This window comes from Branchiostoma floridae, unplaced genomic scaffold, assembly GCF_000003815.2.
Source record: "Branchiostoma floridae strain S238N-H82 unplaced genomic scaffold, Bfl_VNyyK Sc7u5tJ_1567, whole genome shotgun sequence".
Taxonomy (NCBI): Eukaryota; Metazoa; Chordata; class Leptocardii; order Amphioxiformes; family Branchiostomatidae; genus Branchiostoma; species Branchiostoma floridae.
Window position 1 is genome coordinate 71,343 of NW_023365764.1, and position 20,989 is coordinate 92,331.

General features: G+C 39.5%; 1 protein-coding gene across 1 annotated transcript; it reads right to left on the bottom strand.

Annotated features, from left to right (window-relative positions):
- Positions 1-7,967: 7,967 nt before the first annotated feature.
- On the bottom strand, positions 7,968-13,409 carry LOC118408303. Its single transcript, XM_035808995.1, has 4 exons — positions 12,657-13,409; positions 11,838-11,963; positions 11,527-11,576; positions 7,968-7,979 (listed from the first exon to the last, which is right to left on the bottom strand). The coding sequence occupies exons 1-4, from the start codon at positions 13,165-13,167 to the stop codon at positions 7,968-7,970; spliced, it is 699 nt and encodes a 232-aa protein (XP_035664888.1). The 5' UTR covers positions 13,168-13,409.
- Between the last annotated feature and the right edge of the window lie 7,580 nt (positions 13,410-20,989).

Here is a 20,989-nt window from a genome sequence, read left to right on the forward strand (position 1 = left end):
ATCGTCAGCAAATTGTAGGTGGTTGATGATACAACCTGCAAGTTTGACCGGAGACTCTAGTGGTGGCAGGGCTTCTCTCATGATGTTTTCCAAGAAGATGTTGCAGAGTGTTGGTGACAGCAGGCACCCCTGCCGCACTCCTACTGACGTAGGGAAGCACTCACTGAACTCATTGCCTATCATGACTGTGCTTTGTGACGCTTTGTAGAGTGCTTCTATGGAGTTGATGATGCCCCGACTTATGTTGAAGCGACGCATTACTGCCCACAGTCCGTTCTGCCAAATCCTATCAAAGCACTTCTTGTAGTCAACAAATGTGTGGTACACTGGTTTCCCAAGTTCCCTGTACTTCTCACAGATCATACGTAAGTTGAAGATCTGCTCAGCGCAGGACCTGCCTTTCCTAAATCCGGCCTGTTCTTCTGCGAGAATCTGTTCAGCTTGTGGTTGAAGCCGCTTTAGGATGACCTTTAGAAGGATTTTGCTTGGGTGAGAAATTAGGCTGATAGTGCGATAGTTTTGGCAGTTCTTTAGGTTTCCTTTCTTTGGAAGTGGTATGACAATAGAGGTTGTCCATGCCTCTGGCCAGTTCCCTGTTTTATATACATAGTTACAAATTCTTGTGTACATCTTGACCACTGGGTCACCCCCAGCTTTCAGTAACTCTGCAGGTATATTGTCAATGCCCGGTGACTTTCCTAGTTTCAAGGTTTTGATGGCTGAGAGCACTTCTGCTTCAAGGATGTCAGGGTCATCGTCTTCTTGTAGTTGACATGTGTATGCTTTCAGTTCTTCCAGCACATCTTGTTCTGCTGTCAGCTGGTAGTTGTACAACTCATAACAGTACTCTTTCCAGCGTCTTGTTATGTCTGGCTTTGTAGTTAGCAAGTTACCTTCATCGTCCTCAATGCATGTGTTTCTATTTACCGTCTTCTGAGTAAGTGTTTTCAAAGTCTGGTACGCTTGCTTAGTGTTGTTGTTCTGGATACCCTCTTCTATCTTACTGCACTCCTGGCGTATCCATTCTTCCTTTGCCTCTCTAATGGCCCGTTTAACTTCCAGGTTTGCTTTCTGATATTCACTGTTCTTTTGTCGTGTTTTGAATCTAACCTTTTTCTTTTCCCTTCTGTCGTCGCACTTTTGAAGGACTTCAGCTGATATCCATGGGTGTTTTGCTCGCCGTGCTTTCCCTAGTAAGTTTTCTGCCGCAGCTTTCAGGTTTGTTTCTGCTTCTGTTGCAAGTTTGTCATCTGCATTGTTGTCAGCAAGTAAAGGTGCAAATCTGCTTCCAATCTCTTCTTGGAATGCAGCAAGGATGCTTGGGTCCTTAAGTTTTTCTGTGTTGTAGCGTGTTCTTGCGTTTTCCCTCTTTTGCTGTGTCTTCAGACAGACTGCCAGTGTTGTCATTACCAAATCATGGTCACTCCCAACATCAGCACCTGGGAAGGTGCGGGTTTGTGCTAAGTTTAAGCTACTCAAGTGTCTTTTCCCTATGAGAATGAAGTCTATCATGTTATGGGTCTTGCCGTCTGGTGAGTGCCAAGTTGCCTTCCTGCTGGTTTTGTGTCGTGGGAAGGTATTTGCTATAGCTAGGCTGTGGTACCTAGCAAACTCTAGTAGACGCAGGCCACTGTCATTTGTTGTGCCCAGTCCATGCTTGCCCACTGTCCCTGACCAGTCCTTATGGGCATCTGTCCCTATTTTGGCATTGAAATCTCCCTGTAATATAGTTATATCCTTCTTATGAACTCTTTGCATTGTTTGGGTTAAGTCATCATAGAAGTTGTCCAGATCTGTGCTGGAGGCTTCTGTTGTTGGCGCATACGCCTGGATAACATTGAGATTAAACGGGGTGGCTTTAAAACGTAGTACCATAAGTCGACTGGAAATCGGGTGGAACTCGATTACGGCTGTCTTAATCTTCTTATGTACCATTATCGCAGTGCCCTGTTGGTGTATACGTTCGTGTCCGCTGTGGTAAACAATGTGTCCTTCATCAGTAACTAGTTCGCCTGTGCCTGTTAGTCTCGCCTCGGCTATCCCTATAATGTCCCATCTATAGTTCATTAGCTCATATTCCAATTGTTGGAGTTTACCTTGAGCGTTGAGTGTCCTCGTTTATATGTAAGAAGATAAAAAGGAGGTAAACAGTTTTCAAATTCTTGACAGTAGACTTGACAATTACCTTATTAAAAATACTTGTCAACCATGGCAGTCACGAGACTGGCAAAAACTGGACACACATCATCATAAACAAACACACCGAAAACAATACCTCTGTGTTGACGGAAGTAATAGTGAACTTCTGAAACCTGAAACAAAGTGCTGCTTTCAAAGAGATATGCACTTTCTCGGATTTTCTTCAAGTTTCTTAATACGTGTTACAAAGAAATTTCCTCAAATATATAAGTTTCATACATAAATGATTGTAATAACTTAACCCTCAAACACCCGATTGGGGTCCATTTGGACCCCAGGCTTGAATTTTGAAGCACCATTTGAACATTTGAAGAAAAATTTCTTCCGTGACTTTGTCAGTCAATATCTTCTACCCCTTCTCGTAAGTTTTTATGAAGATTGGTACAATACTGTTGAACCTATAAAGAAAGTCGGTGATTAGTCCGTCTGGGGTCCAAACGGACCCCAGCAAAAAAGTGCAGCTTTTGAAACAAACTTTTGAGTCTAACTCCCTAACTACTTCGTATCACCACCAAACTTTCAGAGAATAATAAACATGGAAAACAAAATCCTCAATAAAACTTCTGTGTCATTACCATATAGTATGACGACATTACGACGTCATGTAGCTAATAAGGGTGGCCATGAAATTAGCATAGATTATAAATTTTGAATCATGAAAATGGCATTGAATTTCATAGAATTTTAGTGTTGTAAGAAAAGAAGCATGGTTTACCAAGAAAACCTTGTTTAAATCGAAATTGGCAAAATTTCGCAAAAATATGCCTGTCAGAATTCCGTTGCCATGGCAACCCCAAACAATGATAAGTTTACTTTATTGACAAAAAGATTTTGCTAACAATATTTTGTGATATATGACCAAGTTTCGTAGCTTTAGCACTAACCGTTCATGAGTTATACGACATAAAGGTTGCTGAGGGCCTCAAAATTCCCCTCTCTGGTCGGTATAGGTTTAGTGCAAAACATCGTCCTTCTGATCTTTTGCATAAATTATGATAATGAGGTGGAATTAGCATCACCTTAACATGTCAAAATATTCCTCTTACATTGAAGAAGCAAAGTATGTACAATGACGACCGATAGGAATTGGAACTGAGATTTTACGAACAAAACATTTTGGGGTCCGTTTGGACCCCACTCGGTCATTTTAGTCGCAAAAAAAAGGTCGGGTGCTTGAGGGTTAAATGTGCATTTCAATCAAAAAGTCTTAAAATATGTCAATTCCTTTCTCAGGTGCAGTTCATTGGACTGTATTGACTTGTTATAATTTGCAGGAAAATATTTACTATATTTACTTTAGGAAGGATTTATACAATACTGGTGTTCTTGAAATCAGAAGATATACGGGTGTCCTATGGACAATACTGCAGGTGCTGCAATCTACGAACGCCGAACTTGAACGTTTACTAAATGACTAGATCTAATGTGTTTTAATACAGCTAATACAAACCCCATTGATAAAAGGTGCAAATGTACATACAAAGAGGGTGTCTTACCATGTAATTGATAGTCTTTGAAACTGTACAAGAAAATATATAGTATGTACCATCAAATAACAATAAGAAGTAAGCATATATGCATTGCAAATATACAAATGAAATGAATAAATCATTTCAACTACTGACAGCAGTAATGTGTTTTGCACATTAGCAAATATGTTCTTCCTACTGAAGCAAATTGGGCAAAACTTGTGTGTATCCAATCATTTTCTTGACTAAATTGATCTGAACAAGAGGGTGCTCATGCCTTAGTCAATAATATAAAATTATCATGCCTTCTGGGCTTGTGTACATCAGGTCTCCAGAAGTTTCAGTGTTTTCTTTACGGTATATCTTACACACCATGAGGCATGATTCAATTGTGCCCTCAACTTCTCTACCAAAGAAGAATTATTCTTTATGATGGCTTTGTTACCATCGTGGATGGCCAACGATTGAATGCATGCAAATGCGCATTCTTTTTCTTTATCATCGCCAACTTCAACAAATGTGGTCAACGAGTCTAACAACCCTCTTTCCAAAAAAATGTGCTTGTTGTCATCGGTGCGCACAAGACTGGTTACTGTTTCCACAAGCTCCTTCGCTGAGTGGGTATAACAGCCTATCTTAGCTTGATGTTCTACACTGGGGATTGCCTGATTCAACAGGGCTACAATATAATCACCTAATTCGGGGCTGACCTTGATAAGATGCAGCTCATTTGTCTCAACAATAAATGATAAGCAGGAGAATGCTACTAGTATGACATATTTATCTTCACTACAAAGGTATGGTAGCAGGACGTTCACGGCCCCAGCATCATGGAAATATTCCTTGATGTCTGACATTCTTGCACTGTTGTAGAGGATGGAGATCAGGCACAGAGATTTCGCCTGGAAGTCGTGCAAAAGACAAATTTTGACAAACAGTTAGCCATCAGAATTCGCAGAAGCAAATAACAAGCTTGCTGTGTTCATATTCCATGAATAAGAGATTCTACACGTACCTGACTTTGGGAATCCTCGGTACCATACTTTGCAAGTTCCTGCACAAGTAGTACAAAAAGTCCGCTCTTCCCAACAGCACAACTAAATTCTGAGCTAACATTGGTTAGGCTGACCAGAATACTGTATAAAAGGTCCAAACATTCAGGATCCCGTATTCCGCCTGTTTCCTGGGTGGGCTCCGATGACAGAAAGGCCAGATATTCCATGAAAACCGTGGCAGCGTCAATGTTAGCCAGGTGATATGCTATCAGCTTCCTTTCTGTGCCCTGACTGTAATCAATGAATGGTACAAAAATGCCCTTTGCCAACGACCAGCGCACATTAGGAATGGACTTATGTTGCTTGCTCCTTTGCATGAGGTCTATTACTTGATGCATTTGTCTGAGGTCAGCAAAGAACTTTGCACTTCTCTCTTCATCTGTGCCTTTCTTACTTTGTCGATTGGTGGACTCTGTAACATGAATGGTATTTTAAGTTATACGTATCCGAGAAAATTAATGTGTGTGTGTGTGTGTGTGTGTGGCAAGTAGTGGAATCTAGTTATAAGAATTGGACAGTTGATTCGCCATAAAACGCATGGCCTCTGTACATGTGTGATATTGTGTCACATAGAGTGATTTAGATTATTCAGTTATATATAGTATTCGTGATTGGGCATATGATGCAGGAGTATATGCTATTCAAACACCTTTTTAAAACTACTAAAAATACTAACAATTCTCGGCATATTTGAAATGCACATTTTGAATAACATATCTCTAAATTACATTTGTAGAAGCATTTCCCAGCATGATAAAATTAATCTAAAACAGTTTGAATTAAGTTGAATCCAAACTTTTCCATAATACAACAATTGCATCTACTGCAATGAACCTATCGATCGAATTCTAGTGGTTGAATAGAAATAGTTTGGAAAATCAACATAGCAGGAGAGCATTGGGAACTGAAAGGAAAAACTATGGTCACATGGGTGGTGCGCATGTACAGAACACAGACATGAACTTTGATAAACCCTTTACCACATGAAGTTCAACTCACCTCTTACAGTAAGCATAAGTTCCGTAAGTCCTCCAGATTCAAACAACGCTTTGAGCATAAATTCCACTCGAGAATCGTCACCGGCAGTGTCATCATTATTATCACTGCTCACTTTTTTCGCACACATTTTACTTTGACCATAGTCATCACGTCCCCCTTGATTATTTCCAGGGCCAGAAATTCTGCAGAAAGGACACGTTACAAAGCATCATTATCACCATTTGGGGCAAAGCAGCCAATGAGATATTGTAACATTGGAAGTATGCTAAAGATTAAAGAAATAGGTATCAGCTTGAAGTTGTATTCCTTTGTTAGGTATAAATATTTCTGTTACAGGTATGGCATTAACAGGGGAATTTCTTATATATCTTTGTACATTGAGCATTTCTTGGAACAAATTGTATTTCGTACATGTAGTCACAAAACATACAGTTTATTGTCGGGAGGAGGATCAGGTGATCTCATGTACCTAACCACAATTTCCACGACCAGCACGATGAGGACTAGCACAGTGAGGAACAACACAGCGAGGACCAGCACGAACATAACCAACACGGACATGATGGCCTTTGCATTTACATGGTTCCCGATACCGATGATTATCAGCTGGACTGGTCGGACAACATATTTAGTGACCGTAGCTGTCATCACCTGAAACATGCAAATAGATGTGATAACCTCAAATTCCAAACCTAAGGAAAAAAAAAACAGACAGGAATTCCATCTCACTGTATCCACTGAAATTCTTGAGTTCTGTGGAAGTTTTCTTATTGTATGTCATTCCACCATACCTTAGGTAGAAGAGGGAAATATCATCTGTTATTAATTAAAATAAGTCTTCAAAATGCAATTGATTAATCTCTGTCAGTTTTCTCCAAGTGACGCGGCCTTATCATAGTAACCGCCCGTGAATTATGTCACCGTATACACCTCAGGGCGGGTCATTTACCCTTATTTAGTTCACATTTGGGCAGAAGTTATTTTTAGAGTATTCTGTTTCCCTCGGTGGCAATTCTGGAAAAGTCCGTGTTGCATGGGGAGGGAGATCTATTTTTAGTTTATCTAAAACTTTCCTTGCGTTCGTGAAATCCGCTCGAATTTGGCAAAAATGTCATGACGGTTTACCTGAAGTGGGTTGATCTCCCAAAAGGGATCGACATACAAGGCCTGGTGGTATTTCTCGGAGACATACCAGTGCATCCAGAAATTGTTCGACCTGCATGAGCGGATACTGTCGTCGTTATACTCGGTGGGACACTCCTGTGGAAACAAACACATTTTAGATAGTTTCTGACCACACATGTATGGTTCCTTCCTCCTGTCTCAATACTGTCCCTTGCTTCTCTCGTTAACATGGTTTGGCAGGCAGCATGGTCCGCACATATGATTAAAACCGCAAATACATGGAAGTATTCAGAATCTAAGAATACACGTATTTCTAATTAGTAAACACATAGTTGGATATGAGTATCCTGAAATCTATTTTAGCTACAGTTCAGTAATTTCAAATCGCTACAACGGCCACCCAAACGAGTACATTAAATCTCGTGAAATTGCGCCCCCAGACGGAATTGTGGGGAAATTCACCATCTACCTCTCCCAGACTGCACTGCGGCCCGGGTGGTGGGGAAGAACTTTCACTGTAATTCACCTGCATCATGGTCGCTAATACCTTTAACTTACCTGAGCCACGATGACAGCCTTCTTAGCTTCTTCCATCTGGTACATGTGGACCCACTCCCACCCAATGCAGAACACTGACAGCATCACGAAGCCGCATGCTGTCCATACCCTTGTACTGTTCCAGCTCTCGACCCGACAAGTCTCAACCTACACAAAGAAATATTGAAAGTGATGTCGATTCAGTTTACTTTACCGAAGAGCTGCAGTAACATTCCACTAACGTCATCTCATTACCATAAATCATGAATACCTAATTATAAATGCCATACTAAGATATATTAGACATTAAAGATACATGGTAACAAGCATAGTTTAGCAAGAAAATCTTAAAATCCCATTGTTTAAACGAAAATGAGTGAATTTGGTAAAATATGCCTTTCAGAAACCCGTTGCCATGGCAACACGGAAAATCATAAACTTACTCAATTTTTTTTTAATTGTTGCCAACAATATTGTAGGTAAAGTTACTAAATTTGGTTGTCCTAGCACAAGCCCTTTGGGAGTTATACGACGTCAAAATTGGCATAGGCACTTTTGCCCCCCCCCCCCCAAGTCAATAACCTCACACGTTACGCTAAAGAAGCAGAGTCAAATTTCTATCATTCCATAAAGAGCACACCGCATCCCAAGTATGTGGTTATAAATCACACATAGCGTGTTTTTTTCCTTCCCTGTACCATGCCCTGTAAGGATTCATTTTTCCAGGATCTGCTGTTTGTCTTCTTTTTGCAGCATCCGCTCTTCTAATTATATTTCAGCCATACATAGTATGGTGAAATATATTGTATTCGTAATGTTTCTTCTTTCTTCTTCTTCTTCTTCTTCTTCTCCTGTCAAATCTTCAAAGTGATTCATCTCCGCCGTTCCTGGACCGAATGACCTGAAATTTGGCACAAGGGTAGAATGGGCCAATACCTTGATGCTTTTTTCTCAGTTTTTTTCATATCTACCTCTAAAATGATTTTATTGAGATTTTTTGGTCAATTTTAGACCAAAACTGTATATTTTGGCCCCTGTACCCTGGTATTACAACCAAATGAGCTGACATTTGACAGAGATGTGCCTTGATAATGCCCCCATATAAATTCGATAACACTTTTGGTGTACAGTACAACAAAATGTTTATTTTTGTGATTTTTTGACCAATTTTTGACCAAAAAAGGACACTTTTGGCCCCTGTACCCTGGTATTACAACCAAATGAGCTGAAATTTGACAAAGATGTGCCCTGATAATGCCCCCCATATAAATTCAATAACACTTTTGGTGTACAGTACAACAAAATGTTTATTTTTGCGATTTTTTGACCAATTTTTGACCAAAAAAGGACACTTTTGGCTCCTGTACCTTGGTATTGCAACCGAATGAGCTGAAATTTGACACAGATGTGCCTTGATAATCCCTTCATATAAATTCAATAACACTTTTGGTGTACAGTGCAACAAAATGCTTATTTTTGCGATTTTGGGCCAATTTTTGACCAAAAAAGGACACTTTTGGCTCCTGTACCCTGGTATTACAATTAAATGACCTGAAATTTGGTATAGATAGGCATTAGATACTTTGGTAACAGGAGTCAAGTAAAAATTTTGACATAAACAACTTTAAAATGATTAATTTTGGCACTTTTCTGAGGGGAAATTTGTTTTCTTTTGGCCTCCTGACGTGACCTTCCGTGACCCCGCACAGAGCCACACCTGTGCGCGTCAGCCGGAGAGTTAATTGAATCAAAGACCTAGCCAATCAGCGAAGAGGAGGCCAAAGGCTAATTAATATTCATAAGCGGGGCCTCATGATCCCGCATATAGCAGTGTTCCCGCCAGGGGGAGCGAAGCCCGCCTAAGGCTCTCACATTTTAGACTATTCAGAAGGCTTTATATTGTATCAGTTCTTAGGGGCATATCTATGATAATCGCAGCAGTCACTTAACTTCTCTTCAGGAGTTTAGCGTAACAATATTTCAGGTCAAACCGTCAAAGGCAACTAAAAACAAACTTTAACGTTACTGAGTTCAACAGTACTTATAACTTGTTATCCGAAGTTGAAACGCTAGCGATGGTATTTTCGCTGCGCTGTTAGCTCCGTGCGACTGTTGTTGACGGTCTTATAACGGTATATTTTGCACCCCTGTACCCTGGTATGAGTAACATTTGGTATAGATAGGCATAAGATAGTTAGTAAAATTATCCAAGTGAAATTTTCGGCATAAAGTACTGTAAAAGGCTTAATTACAGCACTTTTTTGGGGGGAAATTGGTTTTCTTTCGTTCTCCATGCCATGACCTTTCGGACGTTCACCCCACAGAGCCTACATCTGCACCTGCGTCTAGCCGGCAGGAAGAGTTAATTCAATTAATGGTTCAGCCAATCAGCGAAGAGAAAAGCGAAGGCTAATCAACATTCATAAGCGGGACCACACAATACGTTAACTTGAAGACTCAGGCCGTACAGACTTCTCGCCAGGATTTTTTCAAAGCGTCGGACAGGGGTCCGGGGGCCGCCGAATGTCCCTGGCGGGGTCCAGGGGCAGGGCCACTGTGGGGGGGACCCAGGTGGGCGAAGCCCCCCCGGAAGCTCTTGCATTTTAGACTGTTGAGAAGGCTTCTTTTATCAGTTTTTTTAGGGCCATATCTACGATAATCGTAGCAGTCACTTACTTCTCTTCAGCAGTTTGACTTTAAAATATTTCGGGTCAAAGCTTCAAAGACAACTAAAACCTCATAAACAACAAACTTTACTTAGCTCAACAGTATACAAAAATATTGTACGGGTTGCCATCCTTAGTTGAAGCGCTTATTTATAGCGCTAGTATCTTCACTGCGCCGTTAGCCGCCGTGCGACTTTTGTTGACGGTCTGATATCCCTACGTCGCCGCCTCGCTGATATTCCCACGGACATGTTTCAAGAAAAATACCCAGCAAAAAATGCTGTTCTGCGTCAAATTCTATTCTATAAAACATGTGGGACTCAGTGTTACAGTCTAAATATTTTGTAGAAGCACCGCTGTAGGAAAGAAGGTCCAAGCAATGTAAAACATCACGTAGCATGAAGTTCGCTGTCAACTGGCACACAGCACATGACTGTTTGAAACTCTAAGTCTAATCAACAGCCGTGTTTGATTGATAGCCGGCGGTCCTTTGATGGAGTCGGCGAAAGGTGCGTTAGTTAAAAAATCTGCGTTTAGTTTTGATACGTAATTATAAGTTAGACAGTGGCGAGAATGATTATTTTCTCATCAATATTTCTCTTCAGAATTATTTGAACTTAATTGTACATCTAAACAATTGGCTTACCTGTGCAATGTTTATATGATTAATGATCAGTGTACTGAAATCATGTGTAACGTATGGCTCCCAGTCAATAGATCAGCATTTTCTCTATAGTGACCACCTGTCTATAGTGGCCACATTTTCTAGTGCTGTTGTTGTTTGACATAAACTTTGAACATTTAAATTGTAAGTAACTTTAAACTGCCAGAGTTTCAGCCCAATAAAACACTCTCAGTGCCAGGGTATGAACAGACTGACCAGACAGACGAAAATAAATCCTCGAACAAGGTTCAATCGTATCTTCCGGGTCTGGCAGGAAGTTGTTAAACTTAAATAAGAATAGGCTCGATGGCTGATTGCATACAAAGTAAAACAGTTTAACAGTTTTACAGCTTGAAGAAAACAAACGCTCCCACAGTACCTGCACCTGCTTGATAATTATTAAATCGTATGCCCTACTTGAATAAAAAAAGTTCACTGCAATAATAAATGTACCCACATCACAAGGAGCTTATACTTTTTTAAACTTACACCTAGTTCGTACTGAAAATTGTTAATGACATTACAAGAAGTCATTCAACAATTTTCAGTCATGATGAAAATTTTCTGAATGGAAGGTGTGATTATTGTAATTTTCTGAAAAATAGAAGCAAGCTCTGTTTTTACCTGGAATCAATTCACAATACCAGTCCACTTTGGGGGATAATGTAGTGTTAAGAGGATGTTCCATTTTTGCGCAGGGGTGATTTGGAACAGTCCAATGTTGCGTGGGAAGGGGTATGGCTGAAATATGCTGTATTTGCTCTTAAGCAAATGTCGGCCTTTCTAGTTAGATACGGGATCACTGTACTTACCTGTAGTTTCTCTGTTTGCGTGGCGGTCTCCACAATAACCCTTTCCATGTCTGAAAAACAAGAGAGGATAGTCAAGAGTGCACTGTTGTCTTCAAAAACATGCCCGGGTGCTATTTCTATTTACTACTGAACCAGTGTCACTAAAACTATTTCAATTTGGTACGTATACACATGTAGGCTGATAAATGTCAATGCATAGTTGGGTGAAAACAGTAAGGCCACACCCTTTCTTGTCCTCGGGGACTGAATCAGGGGTTTGTAGGTAGTGTATTGGTACACTTATGTTTCCAATGGAGCATATGATAATATACCTCGAGCATTATCTCCTCCCTCTATGGATAACTGCATTGGTCCGCTAGCTCCTTCGTCAATGTTGTGCATTGGTTGAAGAACTGGGTCGTCCAAGTTTAACCTTTTGCGTGTGGTTTGTTCTTGGCCTATTGAATAGATGGCATGAGAATAGTAATACACCAGAAAAAGTGCAAACAAATGTTTGAGAGTAGTCGAGCAAGATTTGGCCGAAACATGTATGAAATGTGATTTGGAGGGGGCACAACACAAATCTGCTAACAAGAAGACATGTATGATTGCAATATTGGCCATTGACATAATAGATATGAAAGCACAATAGTTTATACATGAGGAATAATGTGAACTTGAATTTTACAAAACAGCCATAGAAGAATAGTTAAGTAGAGAAAAAATTCAACTAAATAAGAATGAGTGTTAACGAGCATTGTTGTGAAAGTCTTGAAGTTGTATAAGACGACAGCTTTAATTCATTGACACAAAGAAAGTACAGCGACTTTCGTAATAAAAGATCTGCAACTGCACATACAAACAAACAAATAAGTTTGATGCAAATGAATTGAACTACGATTTATAGATAAATGAATAAATGCACAGAAAATTCTGATTAGCTGACATTTTTATTTGTCAGCTTGTTTTCACTATTGACAGGGAAAGGGTCTGTCAATGACCACTGAGTTTACAAAAAATATTGGACTGAAAAAAAGTCAATCCCGTGTTACTTGATCTTGTTAATCATACCGGACCAGGACTTCCATACTCGCTCCCTCGCAAAGTATGTCAGCCTAAGCCATATAAATTTTAGTAACACGCGTACATACCTTCTGTATCTTCTTTATCTGTTTCTGGATCATCGCTGCTTTCCTCGTCCCTGTCATATGGTTCTCCGTTTTCAACTTTTTGTACAAAGTCGCAAAATTTTTTCTGCCCGTCGACGTCAGGCATTTTTCTCTCTGAACGCTGCTCTAGTGCCATTTTGAGGAACTGCAAAAAGTGGATGGATCGAATTTCATCCGTTGCATTTGGTCCGGCACAAAACACCATCCTTTTACTGTAAACGTATCCGCCATCATCGTCATCCTTGTCTTCGTCACTTTTCTCCGAATCACTTGACCAATTGTTTGAGAACGTGACCGAAGTGTCTAAGTGAGTAGAGTGGTCTACTTCCAGTCTTATCTGATCCAATACGTCGCCCCAATCGCTTGGTCGTATCCAGCTCAGGTAGTCTTCAATGGCCGCAGGGAGTTTGTCAGATAACCCTTTCAATCTCTTTCCCTCCCACTTGCACTGGAAGTTCTGTGTATGCAACCATTCCGGCGTCTCAGAATCCATCTTGTTGTATTTTCACAGTTTAACAAGATGGTCATTCATGGCACGCGAACCCCTCTCATGTCCCAATCCCTATTGTACCACCTGGTGTTTGGTAGCAATAAACAACAATTGAAGACAATACACCCTGACCTTCGATCCTGCAACAGAGCACACAGGGGACGCGTATTCCTGGGGGAAAAGAATACAGAATATCTAATAACAGACTAAAGGAATGACACTGAATCTAACAAAAGCTCTCCATGTGATAAGGTAAAGTCGTTTTCTTTTCATGTCTGGAAACTCATCGCGGAAAACACCTACTTATAAGCAAGCCCAGGTGACTAAAAACGTCATGAACGCGTTGGGTGTGTCAATCCATCTCGTTGGGTGTGTCAATCCATCTGTACTGTATTGTACAAGGAATGTTGTCAGTTTGACTGATGTTTCTGCACCAATAGGATCGTACCACTTGTAGCTTGTTGGGACACCAAAGACAATTACACCTTTTGTAGCTGAGACTACATAGTGCGCAATAGAGCGGATTTGCAGACCTTTTACTAGGTTCAAGGAGATACTGACTGTGAAGTTAAGTCACAATCTGCAAAACAAACATTACTGCAAGTGGAAACCGTGTTCAAACGTTATGTCTAACCAAGGAAGTTCCATATCAGCTCAGTCTGGTGACGCCGATGCGGGTGCCTGTAAAATGGACAACGATGATAATGAACTTCAAGATAAAATGGACACGACGGATGCCCGTGTCAGTACCTCTTCTGAGGATCCATATAAACATTTTCTTCCAGGTGCGTTTAAGCATAACTGTACGTTGTCAATAGACCGTTTTCATCGACACGGTAAGATAACATATTCTGGATGCCATGATCTCGATTTCTTCCTTCATGCCGCAAACATGGGTGTGGTTCTGACTTCGGTCGACAAAATGCCGGGAGATGGACTTCCTCGTGGTGTTTACGAATTTCAGATGTCATGCAGAAAAGACTTACCAACACCAAACCCCACAGAACGTCTCAAGAACTTGATGAATCCACCAGATAAGCCGAAGAGGTGCAAACTGCATGACAGGAGCCCTGACAACTGCAAAGGTATTCCCCAGTATGATCTAGACAAGAAAGACTGCTTGTCTGATAAAAAATTGCCGGCGTGCTCAGGATATAGAACATTGGAGTATACAAAGTATTTGCCTCATCGTTCAAGCCAAAACCAAAGTGAAGGGAAAGAAAATCCAAAGCCCAAAGCAAGCGACAAACAGGAAGCAGAAGAAGGTAAAAAGTCGAGGAGAAAGAAAGGAATGAAGCTTGATTTAGTTAGGTTTAAGTACGAACATGAAGTCAAAACTGTCTACAATCCTGAAATCTGGACAGAAGAAAAGTTGGCAGAAAAGTGCAGCGAGGCCTTTGAAAACGCTCTACATGGAAGGCGCGGAGGAGGGCTCAAGGAAGGGAAAACGAAGCGGTGGTGGGGCCCATTTATCGATGATTATGATAACAGAGAGTACTGGTTTGAAGGGTATTATGAAAAAGACGGGGATGAAAAGAAAATAACAAATTTTCATTTCAGCCATAAGGATAATATGAACAATGAAAGTGAAGGCTAGCGAGGTGCACATGTATGTAATATGTCGGTGGGGTATTTCTCATCCTATCATAAACATAAAGTCATAATAGGTTGGACCAATTAACTGGAAGTATTGGTTAAAGAATGTTTCTGTAACGATGAAATGTCATAATGATCATCTAATGTTTTCCATGGAAAAATCTGTAACGATATCAAGATACTGTAAAGTTACATGTGGTCAGTTTATGTATATTCCACTGTGTGGATCTTACAGCCAAACATTAGTTGAAAAGTATATTACATATATCTTTACACCGACAGGAATTAATTATATGACTTATCAGTATACCTCTATATACGTCTATATACGTTTACTTGAGAGAACAGATAAACCATGTTCCAAGAGATGTTTGTCTTGTTCCAGTTCTTCTTTAGTACTTAACTATGTCAACTGAAATTTGTTTTCTCTATACAGGGTGTACAAAGCATGGCATCTATCTACTAATCACATTGCAGTTCTATAATGTTAATCTATTTAATTAATACAAGGGTAGTACCTGATGGAAATGTTTTTGTTTTTTTTACAATCATTGGAGGGATTTCTAACGTCTAGACATTCTTTAATATATTTTCCTGTGTATACCATACAGGGATTGTCACATGACATAATGTATTTAGATTTATTGTCCATTGAGGTAAATCCCGGTATGTTCGATGATAGCCTTGTGAACAGTGAAGTGCGTATAACAGAATATTTGGGGCATACAATCAAAAAGTGATATTCGTCTTCGACTAGCTCAGGACAGAATGTATAATTGAAAAGGACTTGTGATCGGTTACTGTGTGAGCCACAACATTTTCAATTTGTCATTTTGGACCTAACTGACCTTCTGTAGGTATAAGAGATGAATATCTGATACTTTTGCAGAAACGAACGTATGTTTGCTTTCATCGGTACACCTCTGCATGTCACAACATATCAAAGAGTAAGCCACAAAAGCCTTGAAATGTTACTTGTAGAGTCTGCAGAGACAGCTATAGGATGGCAATGTAGAATAAAAAGTTTCTCAGAAGCACAGTAAAAGTTCCTTGGCTATTCGCTCCAAAGGCCTGTGTTTCATGTACAAAAGGACCTCTCCAGGGAATATTCCAGTAAAAACACACCCGTTGCCAAATAACACTCCCCTCATACACAGATAGGAATCAATGACATGACTTATCACTATATGTCTGAATACGACACTTTGATCAATGTTGAGAGAACAGATAAACCATGTTCCAAGAGATATTTGTCTTGTTCCAGTACTATGCCAACTGAAATTTGTTTTCTCTATACAACGTGTACATTGTACGATGCATTGTTCACTGCAAGTGCAATGTATAATGTAATGTAATGATAATTCTTGTGTAAGTAAAAAAAGTTATACTACACTAGAAACCACTCTCAAAATGTCACATAGATGACAATAATGTACATGTAGGGCACCTCATAAACTAAAATGCATATACAGTTTGCAGTTAAAACTGAATGTGTTGGATATAATAAAAAAGCAACATGTAGGCTGCCTATTAGACAGCATCAGAAGGGCTAGTGGCATATGGTAGAAATAACGAACGTTCGTGTGTCCATCCTTAGTTTCCATTCACTCGTACCATGAAAAGCATACGTATTGTTGATACTTATAGATAAGTAGATATGTAGGAGAAAGATTCTGTTCGCTACTCATGCCAAGAGTAAACACCTGTCTGGCATACGCTGTGAAAGTGAAACCACTCCACTTAATCCACTCCACTGGGCTCTCGTTTATCGTACAAAAGGCGCGATGCACTAACTATACCGAACCCCCAGAGCTAACGTAAAAGAAGGCTCCTAGTCCCCTTATTCGTTTCATTAGTAGACCTAGCTTTTAGGCAAGTCTAACACAAAGGAACAGGGGTTTGCAACAAAAACGACTTGAATTATAGATGACTTGCGGGTCCGGGCTCATCATGATAATGGGGGGAGCTAATTTGAGTGGGCTGTCATTAGCTGCGAAGCAAAAAATTACAGAAGAGAAGCTGCAAAAGATATGGACGTGGTAACGGCACTGATGCATGAACAGATTGGGCGTTCTAGTAAAAGTAGTGCAACGTATACACATACTTGTTCATAAATGTCTCATAGTTGTATTTTTGAAACTGCCAGGCCGGAGCACAACCGCAAAAACAGTCCTGCAATCCGTCAGCATGCTGTAAAACACGACACTCTCACAGGCAAATGCTGATCCAATGATGTCACCAGATGGAGCCATCAATGACACAATTGCCCCTTGGGGATAAAAAAGCAAACTTGTTTTGAAGGTTGTGGAAAGGAGTCGGAGACGGCCTCTAACAGAAATAATTTTTTTTCAACTTGTGCAAACAAATCGCAGTCCAGTGCTTCAATGGGGCATCTTAAGCAGCAATATCTTAACTTCACTACAAATAAGCTGACATTTCTGTGGAAATTCAACACCCTCCACCTTGATGACTACAGTCACGTAGACAACAAAAGAGACCTGTACGTCTAACACGTGAGTCATGTTCCTGTGGTAATTACTCTGGACAGTATCCAGACATCTTTTTTTTCATCGTGAAGATACGACCCCGCCGATGACTCATACGCCAATTAATAATTCATGAGATTTGCACACGGAACGGTTCAGTACAGAAATACAATGTAATGTAATGATTGTCCATAATGTGTGTACAAGTTGCATGCATGATATACTTGAGGCCAGAATTCAAACTATCACACAGATCGCAATGCGTGTTACAATGCATGTACACGTAGGTATTATAATCTATTACAATTATAGCTAAAATGGCGTCATATGTCAACTACAGTTGGGGTATTCTGCCATCATTAGCTGCTGTCCCTGGGTTTGACGTAGAAATTGAAGTTTTTATATGGGACAATTTGTGTAGAAGTGACTCACATTTGGGATTGGGCAAGCCTCTTTTTCAAGTGGCAAATATGCAGATAATTTTGATAAAATATCTATCAGCATGACAAACACATTCTGATACTAGTATCAGACTTTTCGTGCATTTTCTTGTGAATGTCCCTGGTATATTACAATACAGATAGCCCGCTAATTTCCCAAAACTGCATCTGAAATTCAGTAAAAGTATAGCTTCAACATTGCCCTATCTCAAATTCATACTTTGCGAGTATCAGGCATGATTTTGTACAGTATTGCATTTTCCCCTCTCTGTATACACAATGTACAAGAGGGCTTGCAACAAAAAGACAATGCTACACAAAGCACACCTGCTACCAAATGACCACCCACCCATTCACAGATATTCATACTTTCACTTTTACTTTCTTTAACCATTATAACATCATACCCATATGTCACTATGTATTAATGTTTACTTGAGTAAACAGTGAGAGTAAGAAAAATTCCAAGCGAGGGCAACTTGTTACGTTGCAGTACGTCTTTACGTAGTCAAAAACAAATAATGTCTTCTTAATATTAGTGTATACGTATGCATATACGAAAGTCCGACACATGAAATGATATAATGTGATTATAGTTCTCCACAACTGTGTATACAGCATGTATATGTTTGAAGCGACAATTTAAACTATCACACAGATGACAATACGTTTTGTTACAATGTACGCACATCTTATGCATTTTATGTTCTATACTAGTTAATTAACTACATGTAAGTAAAAGATTCCTAAACTAAAGTTTAAATATTCCACCATTATCAGCTGCTCTTCTTTTTTTCCACTGTCCTCTCTCTTTTTGTACATATGTGCAAAAGTACTTACAACAAAAGGACAATTACAATAGACCAAATACGACCCCACCCATTCACAGAACTGAATACAGTTTCACTTTTTCTTTCACTCGCTTTCATTAGCATAAGATATCTCTATGCAATGTATGTAACAATAAATCAATCATCAATGATTGCTTGAGTGAAAGCAGATGGCCATGGTAGGATTTTCACATGCACGAAAAACATTATCTAATACTAGAGTTCCACGAACACATACCTTTGCCAAATAAACCAGGTTTGTTATGTAGAATGATGTCTGTAGACATAAATGTGTTACTCATTACATTTTACTTTATATGCCTGTAGTTGGTTCATATAATATTTTGGCATTTATTATACAAATTAGATCCCAATTTACATAATTAACATCAAATTGTATCAAGCATTACTTAAGCTATCAGCATACCAAAAATCATGATGATCGTTTCATCCTGTCTTGACTTATTCTCTTTCAAAGTCTGAAACTAAACAGGCTCCTGCAGTTCCAAAAAGACGTTAGGGGGCCCTGCACCTATTAACATGCACCTATTACTCACTGCCCTCTTTCTCAGTTACATACGTGACAACTTTGAAAGTCCCAGCATGGAAATGCAGTGGATTTATGAACTTTCATCATTAATTATGTAAATAAGTTGTTAATTTGAATGACTAGTATCTCATTATCTAAGTTTTCACTTAGGCTATCTACATACCAAAAATCTTGACGATCCGTCAGCACGTTCATATTTTCTCATTAATTATGCAAATGATGACCTCATTTGCATAATTGATATGTATTGACATTTCTCTCTTTCTCAGCTACATATGTGACAGGTTTGAAAGTCCTATCAGGGAATGCAGAGGATTTATCAACTTTCCTCATTGATTATGCAAATTAGCTATTGATTTGCTTTATTAGTATTTCATTGCTTAGGTCTTCATTTTGGCTATCTACATACCAAAAATCATGACGATCCGTCAACACATTCATAATTTCTCATTAATTCAATAACTATGCAAATGAGGTCTTCATTTGCATAATTGATATCTATCGACATTTCTCTCCTTCCCAGCTGTAATGAGACAAGTTTGAAAGTCCTATCATGGAATGTAGTGGATTTATAAACTTTCCTCATTAATTATGCTAATTAGCTGCTGATTTGCATAATTAGAATTCCATTATGTAAGTCATCATTCATTCTATCTACATACCAAAAATCATGAAGATCCGTTAACACGTTGTTGAGTTATTCCCATCTAAAGGTTGAAAGGAAACTGACACCTGCAGTTCAAAAAAGCCGCTAGGGGGCCCAAACTCACAGCCCCAAGAGCTATATACCACTCAAAAATCACGACCACAGCATGTCCAGAACACGAGATATCAAAAATTGAGTTTCCGCTGCAGTACCTTAGCAAGCCGCTAGGGGGCCCATTATCGAAATTGACCTTCGTTTTCCCGACCCCTACCAACCTACCAAATATCATCAGGATCCGTCCAAGGTTTCTGGAGTTATACTGTTTTCAGACAGACAGACATACAAGCCTAAAACATAACCTTAGCCATTCTGGCAAAGGTAAGTAGTATTACATTTTCCCACAACCTAGCTGCTACTGTCCCAAAAGTTCAACTTAATGTCTGCTCTGTATACACATGTACCAAAGGGCTTGCCACAAAGACTATAGGCCATTCCACTAAAGACCCATCTGTTGACATATAAGACCCCACCCATTTAGAGACATCACTACTTTTACTTTCACTTTCACGTTCTTTCATCGGCATAGCGATATCTCTATATGTCACTAACGTAGCAAAATAATTTTGCTTGAGTGAAAGCAAGACAAATTCCAAGCAGGGGAACGTGTGTGTTGCAGTACTTCTTTACTGTGTTAACTTCATGTTCTGTTTTCTATGTATTTTCCTCTATAAATGTATTCATTTTGCTTTATTTCTTTGAATTGTGACTTTCTTTATATTTATGTTTGAATATACAACGGTTACAGGAATATTATACTCCACATCTGTGTGTACAAGTTATATGCATGATATATTCGAAGCCACAATCCCAAGTATCATATAGATGCATGGTAATAAGTTTTGTTCTAGTACAATAACTAAATGATAATAACAATAATACAATACATTCATTCAATAACTAAAAAAAGCCATTTAACCATAATCTGCTGCTGTCTTTGGGTTTCTTGAAGAAATTGATGAAGTTCTCATAGACGACAAACGTGATACAGCAGGCAGGATCCACACTGCTTTGAATTCCTTCCAGTTCCACAGACACAGCAAAGAGGATGTTTGGCAACGCTGCACTGTGTATATTGGAAATTGCAGAAACACACACAGAAACACGGATTCGCACTCGCGCGCGCAGACGCACACATAGAGAGAAAAACACACACACGGACACAGCAGCCAAATCAAATAGGTGGCTGTGATGTGAACTTGCTTGTGAAGTACACCACC

Excerpts from the sequence above, each read along its gene's own strand:
- LOC118408303 (XM_035808995.1), bottom strand. The coding sequence starts at position 13,167 with ATGGATTCTGAGACGCCGGAATGGTTGCATACACAGAACTTCCAGTGC. Across the intron at positions 11,964-12,656 it reads AGATAAAGAAGATACAGAAG|GCCAAGAACAAACCACACGC; the intron begins GTATGTACGCGT and ends TCTATTCAATAG. Across the intron at positions 11,577-11,837 it reads GGGAGGAGATAATGCTCGAG|ACATGGAAAGGGTTATTGTG; the intron begins GTATATTATCAT and ends CTTGTTTTTCAG.